The 26,137-nt window shown below is 41.3% G+C and overlaps 4 protein-coding genes across 4 annotated transcripts; all 4 read right to left on the bottom strand.

Moving 5' to 3' along the window:
* Positions 1-5,584: 5,584 nt before the first annotated feature.
* Positions 5,585-6,798, bottom strand: hoxa9b (homeobox A9b; the record flags this gene model as incomplete). Its single annotated transcript, XM_080038936.1, has 2 exons — positions 5,585-5,824; positions 6,276-6,798. 2 exons carry the CDS (start codon positions 6,796-6,798, stop codon positions 5,586-5,588), a joined length of 762 nt encoding a protein of 253 aa, XP_079895062.1. The 3' UTR covers position 5,585.
* A 2,055-nt stretch (positions 6,799-8,853) lies between these two features.
* hoxa10b (homeobox A10b) lies at positions 8,854-11,241 on the bottom strand (the record flags this gene model as incomplete). The annotated part of the gene is made up of 2 exons (XM_080039514.1): positions 8,854-9,544; positions 10,464-11,241. The coding sequence occupies 2 exons, from the start codon at positions 11,239-11,241 to the stop codon at positions 9,270-9,272; spliced, it is 1,053 nt and encodes a 350-aa protein (XP_079895640.1). The 3' UTR covers positions 8,854-9,269.
* A 3,872-nt stretch (positions 11,242-15,113) lies between these two features.
* On the bottom strand, positions 15,114-17,735 carry hoxa11b (homeobox A11b). Its single transcript, XM_080039492.1, has 2 exons — positions 16,993-17,735; positions 15,114-15,991 (listed from the first exon to the last, which is right to left on the bottom strand). The coding sequence occupies exons 1-2, from the start codon at positions 17,594-17,596 to the stop codon at positions 15,759-15,761; spliced, it is 837 nt and encodes a 278-aa protein (XP_079895618.1). The 5' UTR covers positions 17,597-17,735; the 3' UTR covers positions 15,114-15,758.
* Positions 17,736-23,689: 5,954 nt separating this feature from the next.
* On the bottom strand, positions 23,690-25,692 carry hoxa13b (homeobox A13b). The gene is made up of 2 exons (XM_080040308.1): positions 25,022-25,692; positions 23,690-24,799 (listed from the first exon to the last, which is right to left on the bottom strand). Exons 1-2 carry the CDS (start codon positions 25,653-25,655, stop codon positions 24,561-24,563), a joined length of 873 nt encoding a protein of 290 aa, XP_079896434.1. The 5' UTR covers positions 25,656-25,692; the 3' UTR covers positions 23,690-24,560.
* Positions 25,693-26,137: the final 445 nt, after the last annotated feature.

Here is a 26,137-nt window from a genome sequence, read left to right as displayed (position 1 = left end):
TGTAGTTCACGAGACTTTTAGAACATAATGGGGGAAGCAAAAAGTCGTTGTTAAGAGATAGAGCTTGTAATTTTGCTTAGCCTCGTAGACAAGCGTCTGCCTTGGTCGCCATCTTGCGCAGACTCCCCCCGAGTCAATCTTGCAGCCCGAGTCGATCTGGTACCTACACCCCCATGGGTCTGCAAATAGGTACTCTTGGAATTGCCCACCACTTGGACTTGTAGCTACATAAAATGTGTGAGAATTAACGTGTGTGTAGGCCTAGGTGTGGGCTAATAAAAGAGGGAGAGAGCTAAATAGGTGAGCGCAGAAAGCAAAGAAAAAAGGTTTTCGTGTTTACTCACGTTCGTCAGATGATTTTTTTATTTTTCCTCCCGCAGCTGTCATATTACTTCCTTTACGCATGGCGGTTGAGACGAACCCAACACAACACATGGCCCGGTGATAAGGAAACAGTAGCTACTTTATAAAGACACTTAAAATAACGATCTCTGCCCATACAAAAAGTTCTGACTTGGATTACTTGATAGAGCGATCGATGTGTATAAAACCATCCGGTACGTACGTATGGTCTGATGACGGGCCGTTATATTAATAATAAACAGCGTGCTGCACAAATATGAGACTGTCCACCACAACCTATTATGTCAAGGCTACATTTTAAAAAAACAATAGCTTAAGGATTCTCGTTGCTCTAATGTGGAAGTGGAATATATGATGCAAATTTGGCCGGATGAAAATATTCACAAACAGTCGTATAGCCTACTAGTAGACTACGCTCCAAATCCTAAACGCGCACGGTGACGTAGGCAAGGTGCAAACGTGCCCAGGCCACGAGCAGTGTGACCACGGGCCAGCGGGGGGAGGGGGGAATCGTGCTGAATATTCCTGCAGCACGGAACAGGAAAACGGCCCTAGTGTGAGTGGGCCCTTAGGGGCACTTTACACGGTGAAAACGTGAGTTTTCCCGTTTTTGGTTTAAAAAAAAAAAACCCGTTCAGACACAATTTATCTGACATCTTCACCCGTACACAAAGTTTTCAGAGGAAACGGGCCGAAATCGCTGAAGTAGCAGCCATGCCAAGCCAATAGTCAGCGGTGACACAGCCTAGTAGATAGCTCTTCCGGTACAATTTGATGCATAAAACCTTACTGTAACCGAAAATTAATGCCACTAACGTTCATAAAGCGGTTGGTGTAAGCTTGGGGTTACAAATATTGTAAAAGACAAGCTTTCTGTCCTCTTATTTCACCGCATTGAACTCGGAAAAACAGCAGACTTGCTGATAGTGAAGGGGCTTCATGAGCGGATATTTTCCTGTTAGGCGTACTTCAAAATAAAAGTCAACTCACGTGTGTCCAGCGAAATGCTATGAATGTTTAGCCAGTGAAATGCTTTTACTGTGAAGCCGTAGCCTTAATGCTCCTTTTGTTGAACAGTAGCCTAACTTAACCGCTGCACGCTGATAGTGTTTTTTTAATGTAGAGCCGTGTCCCTGGCATATAGAAGTGACACACGTTTATTTAGCTAGAAAAACAGGCAGAGCACAACTCTTTCCCTATTTGCTTGTAGGAGCGATTGGTGGTACGATAACAAATGCATCAGCAACAGCACAACGTCCATGAGCACAACGAATACAGCTCGGTGATCCGCCATTGTTGTTGTTGTTTTCCAACTGGCGCACGTGGACCTACAAAGACGGCGCATGCCTATTTATATCCAAACGCAATGCGCATGTGTGAGGGTGGAGCCGTGACGTCAGCGTTATCAGGGGAAATGGTTTCGGTGTTTACAGGAAACCAAAACCGTTAAGTTTTCCAAAAAATCCTCCCTCGGAGGTGATCTCAAAAATCTGCGGTTCATGCCTGCGTTTGCGTTTGCGTTTGCTGTTTTCCTGTAAATGATATAGTGCAACCGCAGAAATTTTTCTGCGTATGCACCGTTTTGCGTGGCCGTGTAAAGTGCCCCTTAGTCCTGATGATGGTGGAGACTTTAAAGCCGGCTGGCACATGACATGTCTCCAGTGAGGTGTTAAAGATCTCCGTGAATACAGGAGACAGCATGGTCAGCGCAGTGCTTCAGGGTGGAAAGAGAGACTGAGTCATATCATCACATATACAGTGTGTGTGTACTTGTACGGACCAATTTAAGTTTTTAAACATCGGATTGAGGACATTTTTGGAAAGTGAGGACATTTTGCCCTGCCTATTTTAGGATAAGGACTTGGTTCATATTACAAATAGTGGGGGTTGGTGGTAGGCATTTAGTTCTGATGGGTAATGTTAGGGTTAGGGTTAGGGAATGCAATATGTAAATGAGTGTCCTTTTCACTAAGATAGAAGTACACAAATAGTGTGTGTGTGTGTGTGTGTGTGTGTGCGCGCGTGTGTATACTTGTACAGGCAACTCTGTGAGGACCAATTTAAGCTTTTAAACATCGGATTGAGGACATTTTTTGGAAAGTGAGGACATTTTGGCCCCGCCTATTTTAGGGTAACGACTTGGTTTTAAGGTTCATGTTACAAATAGGTTTAGGTAAGTGTAATGTTTGGTGGTAGGCCTATGCATTTAGTTCTGATGGGTAATGTTAGGGTTAAGGGCTGGTTAGGGAATGCAATATGTCAATGAGTGTTGTGATGGAAGTTCTGTTTAAGGTTAGAGGTCAACTCAGGTGGAAGAATATTTCAGGAGACTTGGATGAATTATGAAGCAATATTTATTACAGACTTGGCCAAGGAGAACCGGACTGCAACTCTCGTGACTTGCACTTCAATTCTCACAAACTCATGCTTAGAGCTGTGTTTTAACCTCGCGCTATCTCTATCACCTCCCCGGCTCGGGCACCAAGCGTACCAATGTTTTGGTTCAGAGCTGAACACAGTGAACCATAACATTCTGGAGTCTTAGGAGATGAGACTTTATCTATACAACTGACCTAAGTGTCTCCTAACAGGCTCCAAGGCTGACCTAGAGTCTGAGAGACAGACACACAAGATAGGCATATATGACCTCTCAATTTTTCCCATTAATATTACAACTAAAGACCCAAAATTCCCTCACAAGTGTGCTCCTTACTAAGATAGAAGTACAAGAATAGTGTGTGTGTGTGTGTGTGTGTGTGTGTGTGTGTGTGTGTGTGTGTGTGTGTGTGTGTGTGTGTGTGTGTGTGTGTGTGTGTGTGTGTGTGTGTGTGTGTAGTAGACAGGCCTGAACCTTTTTGCAGCCATATTAAAAGATTAATCTTACCTGGAACACGGTCATCAGAGCCTTTTTGTTCTCACCATACATATCATGTTATCGCTTATTTATTGGGTCCCAGATAGACCTTTTAAATGATATATTTGCATCATAAAGCGTATGCATTATACATATATCAGTTTTTTAGTGGGCTATGCATTACAACATGTTCGAATATCATAGCTGCATATTCCTTCAAATCGATTCAAAAGCACAAGGTGGGAACATTTGATGTAGGCTACTCACTTATTTTTCTCAGAAGCGGTGGTAAAAAAATAAAGGGAACCCTGGTCTAACAGAGCCCCGCTTTAATTAAATAGGAAGAGCAGTGTTCTCCACAGATGACGATAAAATGAAACAGGACATGCCGTGGGATTACGTGATGTACTACGAGGCGAGGACCGCGCACCGGGTGCAAATCCAGTGATGTAGGGTCAGTGGATTTGGTGTGCCGTGAACGCCTCATCCAGACACAGTTGAACATTGTTCTACAGACAAGCCGCTGCCTCCACCTGCTGGCGGCCAGAGAGTAGCAGCACGGATCTCCGAAATCATCAGCAGGATATCAGTGTTTGTGCTGAGTTATGTTTATTTTTATTTTCTCTTTTTAATTTTCAGCAATGTTTTATTTCCAGCTCTGTAATTGATGTTGTACTTGTTAACAACAAACTTTGACGTTTTTATTTTAGCGTCTTCTCACTGTTATCCTGAGAAATCTGCTGCCACAAAACAACAAACGGATGTTTCTGCACCGAGACAGTCTAATTGTTGCTAGACGGTGGTAAAGTAATTTGACGTTTTAGGACAGACCCATCTGCAGTCCTGCCAGACCCTTCACCTCCCAGTGTGTGTGTGTGTGTGTGTGTGTGTGTGTGTGTGTGTGTGTGTGTGTGTGTGTGTGTGTGTGTGCGTGTGTGTGTGTGCGTGCGTGTGTGTGTTGCCCCCAGTGCTTGGGGCCTATTTTACGACTATATCACATATTTGACTGTTTGCCCGAGCCCATATTTGAAACCCTGGTTTACTGCTGTCACAGAGCCTCTGCGTGTTTGCTGTTTTCGCACCTTATAAACAGTTGAAGCTGTGATTGTGGTTTATTGCATCTAGTCTAGCTTGCAGAGGTCTAAAATGTTCTGCAAAGTGATGCACATACACACACACGCTGCGATTAAGACTATAATTAAGTGCAAAATCATTCATGAGCACTGTTTCGCTGTTGCTGTAGGCCTAATTTGTTCTCGATTTTTCGTGACATTGTGTTTAAAATTGTTACAACGTTGATTGTTGTTTGGCAGTACATAGTGCGGATTTTGTTTATGTAAAAACGTTTTTAAAGAGGGATGCAAGAATATTCAAAGATTATTAAAATACTGGGGACATTTTTTTTCAATCTTTATATGCAATTATTGGAGAAAAAAAATAAAAACAATAGAAAGTAAGTGTATTACCATATTACAACAACATATAGACGTGACTCTCATTTCCACAAAAAATTATCGCAATATATAAGGTTATTTTATCTAAAAAAAAGCTACTTCACATAGAAAATAATTTCTGAAAGAAAAATAAATCTGGGACAGGCCTTGGTAAGTTTTTTTGCCTTCTTTTTTTGTGGTTTGTTTGCTCGATAAAGCGCAATGGTTACAAACCAGAAGATGTAGTAAAACGTATTTTAATTCATGAAATCATGAGAGATTTTTACGTTTTTATAATTCAACAGAAGTAAAAAGAAAATGTAGTTTTTTTGGAAATAGTTTAGTATTTTTAAAGAGTTGCCTAATATATTAAGTGAGTTTTACGATGTATTAGTTTATATTTGGTTAAACTTTGTTCAAATACGCGCGGGGTGGTTTTATATGGAGCTAAATGATAACAAATTAGTAAGACATAATTATTTGCTCAAGTGCTATATACAAACAACTCTTTATTTTGGATGAAACCAGGAACGATGAGGTATTTTTTTTAAATGTGCACAGTGTTTTCACAAATGGATCAAAACCTAACGGTTAGGAAGACAAAAAAACATCTAGCTTGCAAAACAATAAGTTAAACAATGCAAATAGGTAGCAGAAAGACATTCAGGTAGTCGAGGATCATTTCATGCAAATAACAAATTGTTAACTTTTTTTTCAGTGCGCCCAGAAACAACACAACTCTCTTCCGACGAGTACTCTCACAAACATTACACGCTGGATATGATCGAAAAAAAACTAAAAAACATCCAGCATTGTTTTGACAAACACAAACTTTACAACAACATATGTAACAGGTCAGGAATATTATGTAGAGACCCCCTCCCACCCTCCCCCTTCTCCCCCCTCAGGCCCTAATCCACCATCGGTCCAAAAAGTTAACTGTCTCTCCGCCGGTCTTTGTTTTCTCTCTTCATCTTCATCCTGCGGTTCTGAAACCAGATTTTCACCTGTCTCTCGGTCAAACTCAGGACCCTCGCTACTTCGTATCTACGATCCCGGGGGAGGTACATGTTAAATAGAAACTCCTTTTCCAGTTCGAGGATTTGGTGCTTTGTGTACGGGCACCGTTTTTTTCTGCTGGGCTTTGCGTGAAGCCAGTTGCTTGATGGGTTATCTGGAAACAGGGATGGGGGTCAAAACCATGAGACAGGAGAGTTACTTCTCTCAGAATAGGATTCAAAAACAACATGGTGCAGTTTGAGAGGGACATGTTACTACAACCTGGCAAGAGAGTGACTATTTAAAAAAATACATTTGCAATGTATTGTCCTCTGCACTGCGCAATTTGAGGCTATAAGATATAGCTAATTCCTTTAAGAGATGTGTATCATTTGAAAATAATGTGTGCCAATTACCTTGTGGAATATGCATATCTTATTTGTATGTCGTTGAGCTATAAGGCCGATGCATCTCTCTGATCCTGCTATTTTTTTTTTGCTATAATCATTTTACACCCAAAGCCAAACCTTCAACACATCCTCATCCTCAAATCATCACAGCCATTTTCATTAATCTAAAGGAGTCCTATGGAGATCAGCTGTAAATGAAAACCCTGCATTGCTTACTTGCTTCTATCTCCCTCCTCTTGTCCTCTTGTGCTGACGGGCTCTCTTCGGGGGCTTTAGACGTGGACGTGGTTTCGCAGGGAATCTCTGCAAAGGGCGCTTCATTCCCTATCTCAGACAAAAGAGGTGTGTGCGTCTCCAAAGTTGTACATTCAACGCTCCCAATGAGCGGCTCGGGTTTGATCTCATAATGCATGGCTGTCGATGGTAATCCCGTCAAGCACAGGGACGCGGAGACCGGATCCAACGCCCAGGAGCGCGTGAACATGCCATCGCATTCCCCGCCCGTGTAATGGTGATGTATATAGGTCGGAGTGGCTGTGTTCGGAGGGTTTGCCGACATTGGATTCCAAGATCCACCAAAAATAGACGATTTCGACTGCAGAGGGCAAGACTCCTGTCCGCCATATTCGGTGAGCATCGCCTGCTCCACCCCTGCAGCTGATGAGTACCTCGGTGCCATATCTTCGTGCTCGGGAAGAACGGTCGAGTCAATGTAATAACTCGTTCCCAACGTCGACATTGCAAAAAATGCAAAAGCCAAAAAAAATTTTTTTTCGCTCGTTACAGTCCTGCAATGTCGAGAAAAAACACATTCATTGCATCAAAATCGCTGCTTTCCTGCACCAGCGAGAGGCTCAATGCGTCCAGCAAGTTGAACCTTGCCCAAGACTGGATAGGGCGCCCCAAACACGTGACCGTGGGACAGAACAATAAATAATAAATCAGCCTGCTGCTCAAGTAAATGGCCACCATTTTCCCCACCATATTTTAATAGGAGATCCCCGCGCCTTTATTGGGGAATATTACGTTTTATAAGCAATAAACCTTCTGATTTTCGCCAAGAGATCGTATGTTGGTGTAATCGAACATAGTTGTGAAAGAAGGGGCAGGGGGAAGTACGACTTTAAAGCCTCCATTTGTAAAATCACGGAACAACCTTTTTTACAACAAAAAAAGGAGAACGAATTGGGATTATTTATTCTCCCCAAAAGCAGGGACGTTAATGAACTCAATATATAAACCTCGTAGGCTACTTTGGGAAATAAATTCTGGTTCTTGTTAGTGGCCGTTACATAAAACATTTAAAAAATATATATTTTTGATTTGTTTTATACGACATAACGAGCAATATATGTTTTTAAAGCATCATTGCAGTTTTACAGTATCAAAATATATAAGGGACCGTTTCCAAGATGCACACTGCTACGTCTGCAGGGTTGTGGCTCTACTTTGAATGCAATCTATAACTGAAAGTGGGGTGAGGTTATTTGGGTGCTATATAACGGTCCTTTTTATCATGGGCAATTGGGTTGTTTTTCTTAAGGTTACAACCTGGCAGTCTCAGCTAAATATCACCAATAAAGCTCAGCCTTTGTGTCCATTCACTGGCGCAGGCAGACGCATCCGGCATTTCCTACGGCGAGGCAACTGGCAGACTGCAATGATCATAACCGAGGCCTTGCCTGTCCTTTCCTCCTCTGCTGGACATATACAAGCCCCAATTCTTTCATTTTCCCAGCCTGCTGCTTCACTTCCTGCTGTTTTGATCACGCAGAAACGCCCTAACTCTCTTGCAGAGGTAGTGAACATCAAAATGCCCCTCACTAAAAAGCACCGTCTTAGTTTCACAAAGACTAATTCCAAGAAGCTCTCCAATTATTGTTTTTTCTTTTCTTGCAGAGGTACTCTTGAATCACAGACATGATGAAAACTTTGTATCTCAATGGAACCATGTCCAGAGACATATATTCATAATGCAAATCCCACAGAAAGACAAAACAATTAAATTAATAACTCATTTTACGCACAACAAAAACACTTTTAATTGCACTTTATTTTTTGGGAATAGTAATATTTTACGTGCAGCAGTCTGCGGCGATATGAATAAATTCGACCAGTAATAAATGAATGGTGAGTCACTTTTCACGATGCGACGAGTTTTACTGAGGCAATCAAGGCAGTTTCGTGTTGTGGGAGAACTATTATAGCCCAACAACATGAGACTACCTAAATCACTCAACAGCCCGCTTTCCTCTCAGGAACATCTGCTACAATATGTTTCTTGTGTTTTCAAGGTGTGAAAATTGTGTAGTGAAACCGGTCTAGCTGTAACAATTTTAGAAATCTGTAAATGCGCCGGTGACCAATATGCAGAAATTCTCATACTGTTTCAATGCAGACAGCCCAGGTGCGTCGTCACTGAATTGAGCATTTTACCATTTGAAAATAATATAGGCCTAAATAAAACATATTACTTTTTGCAACAAGGACCCGCTTATTTATCATTTTAATAAATAGACATAATGAAAAAATCACGGCTTCCCCTTTCACTGTTTGGTTTACATTTCAGTCTGACATCAAGGACAACATCAACGAAGTGTGCAATGCCGCCAGACGACTACCACAGGCCTAAACTATGAAGGACATCACCATGTATACTGCTGTAATAATATTTTTTTCTGCACAAAAGGCATCAGCTCCATGAATTGGCTTAAAGATTTAAACACGGCTCAGCTCCCAGTCTGTGTGAATTCTGAATTAAATAAAAAGTATGCAGTTGCAGGGATGATTTTATTAATTTGACCAGCAAAATGTGCAAATATTCATCAGACCTCTTGGGTTAATTAGCTGTCACATGAAGGCCTGCGTGTAACTAACACAAGTAGCCCAAGGGTTCGTCCAGCATGCAAATTCCAATGGTTCCCCTCAGTTTGAATATACAATATGTACAAGCTTGAAGCTCTGAAACATTGCGGTCACATTCATCTGAACATTGTAAAACACAATGGATTTAACGTTACAAATGTAGCCATTTATAAATACATATCCACGACAAATACAAATAAAACAGACGTAAAAATAATTAAAGAACAACAATCAATAAGTTAGCAGTAGGGTCTTATTGTCCACATTCTCACATTGGGTTGAGGGGGGGCTTTGCACAGGCGCCCTTGCCACGTATGGAGGAGGGCGCCAAAGACGCAGGCAGTCTCATGAGAAACTGAAGTTGCTGGAGATCTCTCGGATCCTATTCTCCCGGCTCATTTTTTTCAGTTTCATCCTCCTGTTTTGGAACCAGATTTTGACTTGCCTGTCAGTGAGGTGCACACTGCGGCTGATCTCCAGACGGCGCTCCCTAGTCAAGTACATGTTGAATAGAAACTCCTTCTCCAGCTCCAGAGTCTGGTGCTTGGTGTAGGGGCAGCGCTTCTTTCGACCACTCTTTGCTGTGAGCCAGTTGGCCGTACTTTCCATTTTTCCATTTCCTATGATGAAAATGAGAGAGGATGTTAGGCAACAGGTGCAACAAAAAAATAAACATCACCTGGAGGGAAGTCTCATATCTATGTTGGAAATGCTAGGCGCATACAATTCAACATTTAAAATCCTGACATGCCCAATGAATTCAATTGTGTTTTACTATAAACTACTTACTATACCGATTGATATATACATTCTAGTGTTTGAAATGCCACAAACTACTCAAAAATACAGTATAAATATACGCGTAACGACTGCTTTCTGTCTTATGTGATTCGCATTAACATTTTACGCACAGCCACATATCAACGTGAATATCCCATGAAGCTGCAATTCAGCATTTTACCAGAAATGGCCACTTGCACCGTTAAGCAGCTTTAACAACAACAGCAATCTGTGGCCACCTGCACCTTCATTTAGACATAAAACATCCCCTACACAGTCTGCTGATATTATAGTAAGGCCTGTGGCTTTGATGAGGGGACAATTAACATCAATATCCTGCCCTTGTTGTTGCCTAGAATTAGATAATAATTACACCCTGATAATATTCATCTAGTTGCCTGTTCAAATTAATCCAATAGGCATTTTGTAATAAAGCAAAACTAAATCAGCCTATTTGTGATTTAAATAACAACTAATAAAGCACAATGTATCTGATCCTCAACTCTGATTGGTTAAGTCACGTTCAATTTCGCCTTATGACCAAGAAACCGGTAAATACCCAATAAACGCGCACCTGTGATTGTCTGGCTGGTGACATAAATAGTAATACCCTTACAGAAAATCATGCATTTCTCTTTGGTAAGAGATTACCGATCAGAAATAATTCCAAAAAATAATGGAAGACAAAAAATGATGTGCCCTCATCATGCCGTCTGTTATTGCTGCAACATATTTCTAAAATGCACGCCGAGTCTTCACCTTTGATGGGCTTTTCTGGACACTCCAAACTGCAGGTCTCGGCGGGCTCGGGGGATGATGCGGTTTCCGAGGAGAGGCGGCTATCTTCGTCCCTGGCCGGGGCACAGGACACAGGGACAGGCGCCTCCACGCGGTTCTCTATGCGATCCGGCTCGGCAGAGGCAGCCTGCGTCTGTGACGAATGGCTGCCCAAGCGTGCGGGTCGTTGCAGAGTAAAATGGGTCATGTTTGGTTGGGCATCATGGTAAAGCCTGGAGGATGTGTATGACTGCGACAGGCGGAAGTAACCGGGGACCGGCAAGGTGCTGCCGGTGACCGGGCATGATGCAGTGGAGTAGGAAATGTCATCGACTGTTGCTCCTTTAGGACATTTGTCAGACTCATAAAGGCAATATGCGCTCTCCTCTTTTATACTAGGCGAGAAGGAACACTGGGGCATATGCTGCTGGCCGCTGGGCTGATCCACTCGGCAGGACCTCGAGGTTTCCAGCCACGTTTCCATCCCTTGCACATACGAAGCAGAAGAAGGGATCACGCTTTGGGTGCTTGGCTCGTTGCGCTTACCAATCCCCGGGAAACATGAGCCACCGGAGAGTCCATACGAGTATTCCGACGCCGGTGGCAAATACACCCCGTTACTTTGGTAATATGAACCACTGTCGGTTCTCACGTTGATCAAGGAGTCCACGAAAAACGAATTTCCAGCTTGGTTGTTGGGGCATGTCATCGTTGAGGTATAATTTGACGGAGGATGAAGATAGCCCTTTCTGGCTGACATTTCTTGTGCAAAACATTGCTGAATAATTACTGATACTCACGCTTCTCACTGTAGCCTGCAGCCAATTAAAACACCAGGCGACTATAGACTCCTCCCAGTCCGACCAGGCTGCTCCACTGTGTCATATATTTTGTTTTAGACTAAGAAAAGAGAAAACTGTGTGGAGGGAAAGAGGTGCATCAGAGGGGCTTTAGGGAACATCTTTAAATCTCCTTTGATTCTCACATTTTGAGCCTCGATCACCACCTAATAAGCCTCGGGCTGCCTTTCCAAATTTAACAACAACGCCTATTTGACAACTCAGTTGTTGAAAGCTGTCCCTAACAATTATGTACAATGCATAGCTTTATGGCTAGTTTTACAGCACTGTAAACATGAAGGGTTCTGGAGGCGTCTCAGAAGCAGAGGGTGCATCAAAAATGTAAAGGGTCCTGTGTGACTCTTTAGTCGAGGGAGTCTTAACCCTTCTTGTGCTGCTCTGCTGCTTATTATTACCAGCTTTTAAAATTCCTGATGGACTGTCCAGAAACAGTGCAGACAGTGTCAAACCAGTGCAACTTCCTTCGGAGACCTCGAGCGAATCTGAAGTTTAGTGTGAAAATTGTAGGTGCAAGTGGCATGATTGTGTGAACGATTGAACATTTAAAGATGACACGAAGGCACGCTGAAAATGTTGCTCCAGGCCAATAATGGCCTTGCAACACTACGAGCAATGGAGTTCATCTCTAAATAGATAACAGTAGAACATGTTATGCTTTTTTTCTCCTTGAAGAACAACTGGGAATTTGTATGATTTTTTTACCACGTATTTACTCACTATATATTATTGAAACACACACACACACACACACACACACACACACACACACACACACACACACCAAAGCATATACTCACACACACAATCTCAATTCTTTTCAACTTAATTAACTGTAACCTTTCTGAAACGTACACCTCCTATTATCCTCTTTCTGACAAAGATAAAATGACCAATGCCCATTTTCAAGTTGTGTAAAAATAATAATAATGTAGCATGTGCATGATCCTCACCGTTTCTCTCTTTACATTCTTTTTTCCATCTAATGAAATCATACTGTGTTGGAAGTAATGGGAGAAATTTGAAAGCTAAACGTCATTCAGCCATAAACCAATCAAAATAATAATAATTAAATTTGCTCGTATATAGCATTCAAAGGACAAAAGTGTATACCTCCATGACTTAAGGTAGATTGCTGTTTAGCAATTTAGTCTCAATAAGAAAATAAACAAAAGCAATAATCTTACATGGATCTTTTTTTATATACAATTCCGGGGCGCAGAATGGCATATTGGTCATTATAACACAGACATCGGTAACCCACACTGCAGCAACCTTTTATTTTTATGCATTTGTTTTTTTAAGACATAAATACATTAGAAACGCATCATACTTCCTTAGAATATACCGTCAGAAGGATTAGGAGGTCACAACACAGACCTATAGATTTAGGTCAGCATTAATTAAAATGTCTCCAAAGGCGGTTTTACCCTGAAATACAACACCGGCCACGTCCATGTTCCTACAAGTCTGGAGCCATTAAGTCTAGAAATCAGAGTTATGTACAGCCAATTTATATGGCGTCAAACCTGCTGCAGTCTAGCTTCAATGAATGATAATAATCATTAACCTTATTGGATAATTTCCTGCTACATTTCAGTGTGCACTGCGGGTGAGCTGTTATATTATTCCCACATCTTGTATTCTAATTAATTGAATTCATTTCGTAAATAAGTGTTTGAAAAGTAATTTATTTTTAAATACAATACTAAATGTTAGGTGTCATAGCACATAACACACACGATTAAAAAAACTGCGTCTAAACAAATGGTCTCAGGGACCGAAATCTTTTTCGTTTAGAAGTGTTTACATTGTTTAAACAACTACCAAACATCACAATTACAATGCATAAAATAAGGCTTCATTTAAATTATTAAATTGTATAGGGATCATTAAAGTTACGGAGCCTTACACTGTTTGGAATACAGGCCATTGGGATGTTTTTTTCTTAATGGGCATTAGTCACTCAAGGCCCATAACATCTGCAGACGTACAACCTTAGAAATTGCATTCAATGTGATACTCAAAGACACACACATATCTTCATGGACTGTTTACTTCTGGTTATTTTTTGCCTTATATGCTTTCATCACATCATAACATCAGCTCACAGAATGAAAAACAGCGTCTTCAGTTCTCACGTGGCGAAGGACTGGAATAAACTAGACCCACTTCCCCTAAATCACATCACCGGTGTGTGTGGTTATAAAAATGTACTGTAATATTTCCTTGCCTACCTTAACAATGAAATCCTGAGGTGGCGACTATTTTTCCAAGCACCCGAGCGTCGAGTAAAACTTATTTTATATCTCAATTCACGGCAATGACATTGATCTGAGGAGCGCCACCCAGTGGGCGAACACGATGTCAGGCTTTACATGCGACAAAACAACAGGAACACTGACAGAATATTCCTATCGCGGTAAGATGCTGCAAAGAATGACGCTGGAACGGTGCTTGGACACAAGCTTTCAATGCTCGCAACCGTTGTTTTTCAGCCCCTTAGTCACAGTTAATAACCTTGGTCTCAGACGCTTTATTGCACCACACTCCAAATGCTCCAGACGAATCCGCGTTTTATGGCCAAGTTACTGGAGCAACTGGGAGGATGTGCAGCAATCAAAGCGGAATTCCTGGGAGTCTCACAGGATGCAGGGTGTAAGGGAGGCATCAGAGCCCTTATTAGCAAATGACGGGCCATTCAAGTTGGATTTAAAGCCACCTGAACCCCAATTTCATACCTATCTTTTTTAATTTTTTGCAAACGCTTCAATTTACCTATAGCCTATTTGCAGGTTGACATGAATTCTCAATAGTCTAAATTCATAGCAGTATCACACTGCTGTTCTGATCTTTGATTAAACCAACTCATATTTTAAATATATGACCATACAGTCAGTGATCATTGCAATTGTGCTCTGGAGTTGTTCCACCTCTTAGTTTACCCCAGTGTCACCGCCTATTGGGTCAAAACATGCTGACTTTCGTTGGAAGGAAATTAATATCGTCCTTCAACAATTACTCTGATCGGAGCATATTCGCACAAATAGATCCACATTCTTTGCAAAGTGGCGGCGAAGCAATCAAACAAGTGTCAATATTGTTTCAGTAGGCCTAACAGGCATATTAGGTCAGAAATCAGCACATCCACATTGCTTCCCCAAAATGAAAGAACCCCTTTGTAATGGATATGAAATGATAACTGCAGCGGATCCCATTTCTAGCCATGAGGAAATAAAAAGCATCAGCCCTTCCTTCATGAACCTGATATAATCCACGTGCTGTCACATAAAACAAAAGATGGAATTATGTTTCACTTGGGGTTTTCTTTCTTTCTTCTTTTTTTCACAAGCGGTCTGCCTCAATAATCCAACTTTACGGCCAAGAGTTCAACAAAGCCCTTATACTGCCGATCAGGTGCAGATGGTAAGTATCACTGGATACAATGTATGAAATGAATGAACTGCGGTATCAGATTATTTTTTTCCATCATTCTTTATCAATGAAAGACTGGTTTGAATTTTGGAGGTAGGTGATCGACGTATCAGGTGAGGGCTGTTTGTAATTCTAAAATACGAACACACACGCACGCACACACACACACACACACACACACACACACACACACACACACACACACACACACACACACACACACACACACACACACACACACACACACACACACACACACACACACACACACACACACACACACACAGACATACATAACAGTTTTCCAGAGACAGAGTTGTATTTGTATTTGTATTTGTATTTGTGCATCAAAGTTAGAAGATAATGGGAGCGAGGGAAACACGAGCTCGAGCGTAAATTTGGGGAAAACAATTCAAAATGCCGAGGAAAAATTAAGATTATTACTTAATTGTGTAGTAGTTTACAATCCTCTCCGTGTGTAACATTAAATAACATAAAGGGGGATTTAGGCACATCTGGTTTCCGCTCGTGAGTACACCATGCATTCAACCACGGAACTATCACATTTTGAAAATAAATTGTTCATTGGTCTGGCAAATAGATGAACATGCCTATATGATTATGATGGTAATAATAATAATAATAATAATAATAATAATAATAATAATAATAATAATAATAATAATAATAATAATAATAATAATAATAATAATAATAATAATAATAATAATAATAATAATAGAAGAAGAAGAAGAAGAAGAAGAAGAAGAAGAAGAATCATCATCATCATCATCATCATCATCATCATCATCATCATCATAATAGAGCCAACTGTGTTTAATGACAAAAATACTGTATAAATAGAATTCTTTATGATGTGGCACATTTAAAAAAATCGGCATCCTGCGCAGGTAAAATGTGAATGTGTAGTCTGGATTGAGAAGGGGGGAGGGGTGCCATGCCAGTGACAGTCTTTGTTCAGCTTTTATAGCAGGGGGTTGGTAGTGTAGTACTGTAAACGGTCTCTGCTCAGTTTCTTCTCCTTCATCCTCCTGTTCTGAAACCAGATTTTAACCTGGCGATCTGACAGATTGAGCATCCGCGAGAGCTGCAGACGTTTCTCTTTGTTGATGTAAACGCTGAAAAAGAATTCCCTCTCCAGTTCCCTGATCTGATACTTAGTGTACGGACACCTCTTCTTGCGCGTCCTCTGGCCACCTGAAAGATGAAGAAATGAAGCAACGTTATTAAAAAAGCAAGGTGAAAACAAACAAACGAAAATAACATTAGGTCATTACAATTAGTCCTTCTTTGAAGTAGCAGCGGTGGTCCAGTTGGAGTTCAAGTGTTTCCCTCCTCCCAGGCCTACAAAACACATGTGTAAACAAAGACTGGACTTGATAGTGGGACATGTTGGGCATGAAGGATTGCATGTCGGAAGTTGTGAAGATGTATTGATATCTGTATAATCATACTGGCTGTTTTTAAAGAGGGAAGGCGTGGGCCTAAACCAAACAGTCACGGGTATCATGTATCTAACATGCCTGTATTGTCCGTTGTTTATTTCACTGTGGGTAAAAAGCTGAAGTTTATTCACGGTGAGACTCATTTCAGGGAAAACATGTTGTTGAATTAAATCCTTGCTGATCCAGCTGATTTATAAATATTTACCTTGGTATAAAGGAGCAGAGTTTAAGCCTAAATCTGGTCCAAAGTCAAATTAAAATGCCACAGCCGCCCAATTCACTCATACCCAGAATAAACCATATCATAAATTGAAAACAATACACGTGAAAATACATATAAAACAAGTCAATTCTAATAACATGCAAATGTGTGACTTTTAGGGTGCAGCTTAAAATGTTTACAGTTGTACTGTAACCATGATTTAAAAAAAATTATTTGCCATATTAATGGAGTTTATAGGCTAGTTATACAGAGCTATTTAAGCACACATGGGGAGAGAAAAAAGTGGAGATCTGGTTGGAAATCATGGAAGACAAGCTTAAAGCCAAAGTCTTCACGGCCAATTTCAATCCCAAACACGTGATCTTGTCGTTTAATAACATAGTTGTGTTATAGGGGAAATCTGCAGGCCCTCCATAAACCTTACGTGCTTATAAAACAGCATATAAACGCTTTTAAGAGCAACGCAGAATAATTCCCCCCCCCCCCCCCCCCCCCACTTCTTTCATTCAGCGGGGCTATAGGCTACTCACTGCTGCTTTTGCTCTGCTTGTCCTCGCTGTTGCCGGAGGAAGACTTGGGGCTGAGGCTCTCCGCGGTGTCCGAGCCTAGGTTAGCCGGATCCGGGCTCGTTCTGGCGACGTGTCTGTCCGTGTCTGCCGCTTGTGCTGTCGGTGTTGTGCTGCTGCTGTTCTCTGTGCTCCCGTAGGCAGTGTCGAAGAACTGGTCGAACGCCTGTGGCAGGACGCCGTTCCTGCCCATGCTGCCATAGAAGCCGGGTGTCGGGTTGGAGGAGGCGCTGGAGCCGCCTTTCACCAAGATCTCTCCCCCCCGGGAGGTCGGACTCGTCCAGCCGTCCCTGTGCCCCATGTCCTCGGTGTAGCAGTGCGACAGCCCGCCCCTGCTGTGGTGCCACTTACTGGAAGAAGTGTCAATCCCATAGTCTCTGAAAGCCACATCTCTCACGGACGGGACCTGTGGCAGGGCTGAGGACTGGTGGTATGGGTATGCCATGGGGCAGGAGGGCTGGCTCTGGGTTAAATAATGGGGGAGACCCGTGAAGTCGGGTCCTGAGACGTAGTAAGTGCAGCTCGGTAGATACATATTAGAGCCAGGGATCCGCTCATCAAAATCCATAATCTGCTGTTGGGGGAAAACAGTCCTTAGAATAATCCTCGCATAGTTCCTCCGCGGCGCTGCGCTCCAGTCACTTTAAAGCCAGACTGGTGGAGCAGAAATCCTTAGACGTACAGGCTGACGTGGGGATCCATCTCTATCCATTCCTGAGGGCCAAAGCCATGTGACCACTGGCACAAAATGACAGCTAGCCTACGCCTCAGCGTGTAGGCTAGGGCTATATGAGTCAATGAGTAGACCTTTGGCTGCATAGGAAAGGAAAAATACTGTGAGGGGGTTATATACTCCGACTCAAATTGGGTTGATTTGAAAGAGCGAAATATTTCAATCATGGGGTTTTTATTTTATTTTGGATCCTTCTTTGGGCTGTAGACTAACGTCGGTAAATCGCCACATTACAGGGTATAGGGGGGAAAATACATCCAATTTCACCCCAAGCTGCTTTAGCTGACTTTTTTTTACCCGTTTTAAACCTAATTCTACCTTGACCTCTGCGAAGGCGTGTGAAACATTTTATATCAAATGTGTATAACAGAAACGACACGACTTAGACTTCATTATGTATGTAAGGCCTATAACAAAGAAGGTTACAAAAAGACAACTTGTTAGGTGTAATATGACAGGTGTTAATAGAGAAAGTATGGGCCTGTAGTCTGTCGCACGTGCATCATGCTGTTTTGATTATTTACATCTATGCTAAATGGTTTCACTATTGAGCCATGTGGCATGGAAGTCCGGCATATGAATCTGTCGACCCCCTATGTGAATTTACCATAAGTCTTCTGGCTATATATAGACTAATCTAGTCGACAAGTGGAGGAGCAATGAGAGTCATGTTGCACTTTTCCATCAGTCCAGTTTGTCACGCGGGGACAAAAAGACAATGACCTGTAAAGAGACAGGCTTAGTGTTCTCTCTCTCTCTCTCTCTCTCTCTCTCTCTCTCTCTCTCTCTCTCTCTCTCTCTCTCTCTCTCCTCGTATTGTTGCTCTTTGTTTTTTGTCTACCCGCAATGCTCGACCCAAGTCGAAGGCTTAATTGTGCCCAAAATGCATGTGTAATTGCATGTTGGCTTTGTCTGTTCATACGCGTAAAAGTTGATTCTGCCTCCGTTTTAAAACTTCTTCATTATGGCCACATGAGCTGGCACTGAATCGAAGCTCGCACATGGTATGCTTTAAAGACTAATGGCAGGATCTGTAAAAAATAAATGTTGGGATAAAACCTAGAAAAAGGAAGAAAAGCAGCAAAAAATTAAGTTCACACGACCTACTGATATATGTTTATGCTGCCATGTTTGTGCTTTTAACGTTTAGAGTGAACTTGTTGTTTATTGGCTATGAATATTAAATAGGTATTTGCCAAGGGGGCTCTAGTCTTTTGACTCGCCAGCTCTCTGCTTGCAGCACCCAATACAAACCTCCTTACAGAGGCTACTTTCCACAATCCAATCCATTTTTATTTGTCATCACGGTTGTGCAAAGCACATGTGTCACATATCACTAATCCTGTTACAGCAGCCAATTTATAGAATTTAGACCAAACTGGCTTTTCATACATCAAAGTATGTGCATGTGTCATGTGCAGGGAAGCATTACAGAGGTCTGAGTAATATGTCAGTCCGCCCAGGTGGTTTGCTGTTTGACTTCAACGGATTGCGCCTCATTCAACGGTGCGTAATGATACCTTTATTCCATTGACGTTAAAGACGGTCTTGAATTATAAAGTACTCTCAGTCTCTTTCTACCCTGTTGTGAAATATTCGAGGTGTCAGCGTTTAGGCCGATGCAGCATGAGTTTGTCCCATTCAACGCCCTGCCCCTATTCGTCTCAAAGCAAAAGGTTTTCCAATAGTAACCACTGACATATTGGGTTACACGGTTTAACCTGGGCCAGTAAATGTGCATTAATCCATCAATACAAAGAGGGACAGTTTTCTTTAGGGTCGAGCAGCTTTTGAGCATGAAGGCTGTGGGTAAACATAAAGATGGTTTAGGTAAACCTTGACCTCTAGACGGTTACCATTATGAGAAAAAAAAAGATCTACATTTTTAATTTAGGTCCACGTTGGCCTATCAGAGCCAAATTATTAATGTAACAAAAACAATTATACATAAAATCAGCCTGAAATATGCCTCATTGCTGTGCGTAAATATGTTAATTAAACATTTTGTGGGTGTCATTTCTGGATATTTCTTAGACAATATCATGAAAGTCAAGGTTGACCGTTTTTGAGTCGCCTTGGGAGCTTCAGGTGCAATAAAGTTACAGGACAAAATTAAATAAACAAACCCCTGCAGCTTCCTGCAGCAAAAGATCAAAGGAAAACTAAATGTATGATGTATTCCAAAAACGCAACGGTCGTTCTCGCAGTTGAAAAATAAGGCTATTTTTTTTGGTCTCTCCTAATTTCACTTCCACACTTTTGGTGGAATGTGGTTGAACTTAACTGCCAGATAGTATGCTCTTCCCGGTTCATTTAACAAGGGGACATTTGCTTTATATTAAATGCGTTAAATGAACGGAGATGTATACAATTGTATAGTTTGCTAAAACATGTGAACATTATTTTGTGTTCATAGAAATAAACCTAATTTACATCACTGTTTGAAAGCATTTTCAAGAGGTTTTGAATAAACAAGAATGGGACAGCAGGTTCCAATGTTGTGTTTTGCATTGCGGTTGGAGGGACACTGGGTTTACATTTGGATCAAGGGTGATGTCTTTGAAATAAAATAATAAATGGGAAATCAAAGAACAAAACTATATTTCCAAATCCTAAATAGTTCAGATGATTTCAAAGTGTTTGTAAAGAGGGGTCATACTGCAAATCGATGTATTACCCAAAACAAAGTATTTTTTCCTTTTTCTGTGAAATGACTTCAACGTATTCAAACTGCCACATGTGCAAGATGAATTAAGAATGAAGAAACCAGATTAATTGGAAAGTGGCTAAAACGCAGGGTGACGATCCATGCTATCAAATAAAACTCTGCAGCCTAAACGAATCTGCTTACCACAAAAGGCTTCATATTATGAGTGATGATAGTAGAAGTGAACTGTAGAAAAAAATACGAAGAAAGAAGTTATAAACCCTGATGAAAGAAAACTATTCAATTTGACCACAATAACAGACCCCAGGGAACTAAACAAAACAAGTTCAAAACATCATTGCCCTGCACTCTTCCACGAATGTAGGCTGTGTCTGTGAAGCAGGTAAACAAGGTAAACATTGATAGGTCAAGTGGGCTCAAATTAAAGACAAACCAGTCACCAATAGACTACCTGTCCAACTGTTCTCCCTTCAACGCTGTTATATTGGGAAATACAGTATAATAGGGCTGCGATATATGTAAAAGTGAAATAAAATAGCCGAAATCGGTTGCAATTCGTGATGTGATGCAAAAAACGTGCGTTAAAAAAATAAACAAATATTATTGCCAGGAATAAATGTAAATGAGCAGAACATTTTCAGGTTTGAATATATTCATGTAGGCCTATTTGATTGTGCCGTTTTTCATGATGCAGACATTCTGTTTATGCCAAAATCTTCTCAATAATATTCTCATGTAGGCTATACTATCTGTTTATTTGGGGAATATTCGGTTTTTCCATAATTACGTTTTCCCCTTGCTGCATTTGACAAATAATTGTTTTCGTTGTGGTCTGAAGTTCATTGCACAACGTTCAACACCACCCACCCACCAAAACAAAAGCACGCACACATGGCACTGAAAACTATGGAGGACACAGGGATTAATACCGATCATATACATAGTTGAATGAGTTAAGCGGCTCCTTTTGAAATATTATAACGAGTGGTAAGAGTTTGTCACTGTTTGTCACTTCACTGGCTCCAGTTTCCTCTTTAGGTGAATATATGCGTTTCAATTCGTTTTCAGTAGGCTATAAAATAAGCATTTTATTTCTCATTATTTGGTCATTTAATAGGACAGTTAATTGGCCATTACGCGCGGATAGTCTCCTCCTCCTGTCACATGATTCATCCATAGATACTAGTGGATTCATCCAGTAGTATAGTAGGCGTTAGGCCTGCATACGGGTCTTTTTCGAAGTGAGGTGCACTAACCAGTGTGGCTGTTAGAGGGAGCAATGAGACTGAACAACAGAGGGGACACCGTGCAGAGTAGATGCCAAGGAAGGTTTAAGGGTCTCCATCACAACAAGGTGGAAAGGCATGTGTAGTGTTGTGCACATGTTCTTCAACCTCCTAAATCATCCCAAAACAATCAGTGTTAAATTGTCCAAATTCTCAGGAAAACCATTTAAATCTTCCTTGATTAAAACGTGTGTTCTAAAGCCCAGTAGCAACCTGGCCCTCATTTAAGGGCTCTTGAGCAAGATGACATACTTTGACGGCTATTGTTAGTTAAATGACCCTTTTTGTACATGTGAGACTGAGGGGTAGGCACACTCAACCGAGGAGGGTGCTGCCTCGTTACTGCAACAAATGCTTCTTTTAGTTGTACACACTCGTTCTGTAAATTCCAGTCCGAACGGTCAGGATAAAATAACTGGCAACCTGGCACCAGTAGTTTGGAACGAGGAGTGGGACTGTTTGGAGGTCAGTGCCACGACCTTGCTCTAGCATTCAATACTTTAATTTGATAGAATAATGAGGAATAGTTTACATTATTTGTTTGGGGGTTTATTTTTTGGTTCCGACAAATAGGCTAAGTGAATGAAGGTTTAGATATGATGATATGGACTGGGTTAACGCCATTATACAATAGAGATGCAGTGATTCGTTAAAAAGTAAGAAGGCCAAATGTGAAATATTTAGAAGAAAATAGTTGTGCGTAATGGTTGAGTGTTTGTTCGGGCGGCGGAATAACAGGCCTCCACGCCAGCTCTCACTCGCCATTGTTTTCAGCATATAAAAAATGTTTACCTCCGATTATAAAAGTATACAGTTTCTTTATGATTTTCAAGTGTTTGTTTCTAAATTAATTGTTCGGACTGATTGTTTTGTTTTTTTACACAAAGTGAAAACAGGGCACGTTGGGACTTGATGAATTTACACACAACAGTCTGCTGCACCTGCTATATTTTGTTTTACGATTGAGTATCAATACATAAAAAAGTGGACAATCTTTTATGACATTTTAACAGGCATTTTAGAAACGAAAAATGTACTTGCAATAGGCAAATATAGCACAAGAGAAGCCTAAAGTCTGCGCTTGTATGCGCTTTAGATTACGCATGAATGGAAACTGAATGAATCGACGGGTTTTTTGTCTTATCAATCAAACTTTTGTTTTATAATCAAAAAGGCAAACAAATTAAATATTGTCACCAAAAGTCCTAATTTCTTAATGTAAATACAGCTTATAATAATACAATCAATCAACATTGAGATAGTTTTTGCTCTGTGCCATAAAAAATGCCTCATCTGTCATGTTTGTCAAATCTGTCATTTATGTACATGTTATTGTTCTTAGTACATTTTTGTCCCAAAAAAGTGTAACTGCAGGAATGCGTTTGTTGTTTTTGTACCTTGATTGCCAAGTTGGCATATGACACGTTCATTAAGCAATAGCCTATAATCAGCATAAATATTACATGTTCACTCTCTCTCTCTCTCTCTCTCTCACACACACACACACACACACACACACACACACACACACACACACACACACACACACACACACACACACACACACACACACACACACACACACACACACACACACACACACACACACACACACACACACACACACACACAGCATAGCCTATACGTCAACAGGCAAATGCATATACCCGAGTCGATGGGCAGACCCTGTGTTGACAGATCTTCGCCACTAGATGGCAAAATAAACTCAATGGCTGAAACCCTCAGAGGTTTTGAACTTAACGAGGGTTGTCTCCTGCAGGCCCGGGCCTTTGGCCTAAATACACATCAGTCTGGGTATATGCTGTAGTAGCCAATACAAAAAGGTTTTGTAAAAAAGATTCTCATCTATCCAAACATCCATGTTGTCTTTTCGTTTTGTTTTATCGAAGAAAAAAAAAACGAATGAAATTGACACATTGCAACTCTCAAACATTTATTATCAAAAACGTTGGCTATTGCAGTCAGAAAAGGGAGAATAGACAGTGGCAGTCAGGTTACTGTTTACATGTTTAAATATGCCTTCGTTTTCAGTATTATTCTGCACAATTGGTGACAAGCAGAATTGCACAGATCAGTCGGTTGACAGGCGAGTTATTCTGAGCAAAAGCCTGTGATTTGAAAAAAAAGGAAAAGAAAAGACAGCGACCTGGAGAGGTGTAGGCAAACCTATTGATGATCAGGACGGTTTCACGTTTGATAAAGCTTCTGCTTAAGGAATATAGATAATATTTTAAATGGTGATTTTAAAATTGTAAATGATTAAATTCTGTTTTTCAAACGCCGGAAAAGTAGGCCTATATCCACACAAACAGTGTTGAGGTTCAAAGACAAAGTAGGCTATGGAGAGAAAAATCACTGTTTTCCTTTGGTTGAAAATTCAATTTTCTAGTTTAAATTTCTGCTTTTCATTACTTGTTGAGCTTTGCCCTGACAGTTGAGCAACCTCATGTTAACATCCCCGTCTAAAAGATAAACTGTTACCGATTCCAGGGGCTTCAGCATTTATTCCTGGATTGGATGTAGTGAAATAAAAACTCGGGCTGTCTCGTGCCTTCAAGGGAGAATGTCTTTTAGTTTGGTGATTATTTGAAGGAGACCATGCATCCTTCGTAGACTCGCACTGGTCAACATATTGCAAACCATTCCATGTCCCCTGCCGACAGGCCATATCGACTGGTTCCAATTAAAATGTGAGGAAGGAAATGCGCAGGTCAAAACAGAGCCGCTCTGGCGACGAAGACACCGTTCATATAATGTAATAAATTATCGCACAGTTTGGGGTGATGCATGTCCGCCCTTCATCTCCCGTCTCAGTATCCCATAGCTAACTGGAGCCCTTGAATTTATGGACGACTTTCTTCTCCTTTACGCGCCGGTTCTGAAACCAGATTGTCACTTGTCTCTCTGTCAGATTTGTCTGCGCGGATATCCTCCTCCGTTTGTCTTTGGTAATGAATTTATTGGCTCCGTACTCCCTTTCCAGTTCCTTGAGTTGCACCTTGGTGTATGGCACGCGCTTCTTTCTCCCACGGCGTACAGAACTGTCTCCCCCGGATATAGTGTCTGTTGAGTAAAGAAAAGAAAATGCATTATAATGCATTTTTTCTAAACATACATTGTATTTTCTAAATATTTACATAAACAGCATTTTAGACATAGACAATATATTTCTGCAAGATTAACTGCGCATTTCTGTGGTAATAAAATAAGCAAGCACATTTGTATAGCACATTTCGTACACTAAGGCAATTCAAAGTGCTTCACATAAAAAGGCATATAAAATACCTTGAATAGAGGATTTCCATATAGGATTTGATTGTGGCTGCTCCTTGGTGCAGTAAACTTGACCACTCCAACCATTTGTGATGGCCCATGGCTGGTAGGGCTCAATGGGCAACAGAGACTCGTGTCTTGGCTCAGGTGGAGCGCTCAGTGCAGGTACGACAGGGACATCCAAGTAGCTGGGCTGATAGGGACCCGAGGAATAGCCCTGATAAAACGCAAATTCCTTGGCTCTGTTTGAGTACTCCTCACCAGAGACCGGCGAGTCCATGTATTTATCGCCATAACCAGAGGTCTGCGCGCAAGCCTTGACGCCGCCGTGTGACATCCTACACGGGTAATAACTGCTGCCAAAATATCCGTAGGGTAAGGATGCACTGGGCGAGCTCTGAGTGGCCGAGCAGGGGCTACACTGTTTGCCAGGCTCACCCATGCCAGAGACTGGCACCTCACTCGCGGTGTAGGTGGTGCTCGGAGCCAGTGAGGTTGGATGCGATAACAAATTCCTGCACTGATTTGCGGCAAAATTGCCTCCAGTAAATCCCTCCATGTTCTTGCTTCTTTCATCCAAAGCGTTATCGTAGAGAAACATCACCGGGTCAATCCAGTGCGAGTGGAGTAGTAATGAGGCGGTCATAGCATGCCCTACATCGAGACGACCAACTCTTTTTCAAAATCCCCTCGACTGAGCAGAGACAGGGACTCGGGCAGAGTAACGATACCAACACGCCTGAGTACATAAAGATCGCAAGGTTATTGGCCAGGGCCAAACACGTGATATGCAAAGGAGAAGAGAAAAGTCCAGACATCAGATAATGCAGACCAAGCTGCATGTTTGTGAAAATATAGGCTACTGTTACATCAGTCTATCCATCTTTAATGCAATAAAGACTTGCTTTTTTTAACACTGATATTGGATTCTGTGAAGTAGAGACTATTTTGATTCTCGTGTAGTAGCCTACCATCACATTGTCCTTGATGGATTGATTGTGTAATACATGGCGTGAGAAAAAATCATATGATATGGACATATTTTAAGGCGGCAGTTATGCGCTGCCTATCACATGTGCCATCTCGGTTCCACTACTGCGCAAACGCTTGGGAAATAACAAATACGAT

Source organism: Ammodytes marinus, assembly GCF_949987685.1.
Source record: "Ammodytes marinus genome assembly, chromosome: 13".
NCBI classification, from domain to species: Eukaryota; Metazoa; Chordata; class Actinopteri; order Uranoscopiformes; family Ammodytidae; genus Ammodytes; species Ammodytes marinus.
This window is presented reverse-complemented; position numbering and strand designations above follow the sequence as displayed.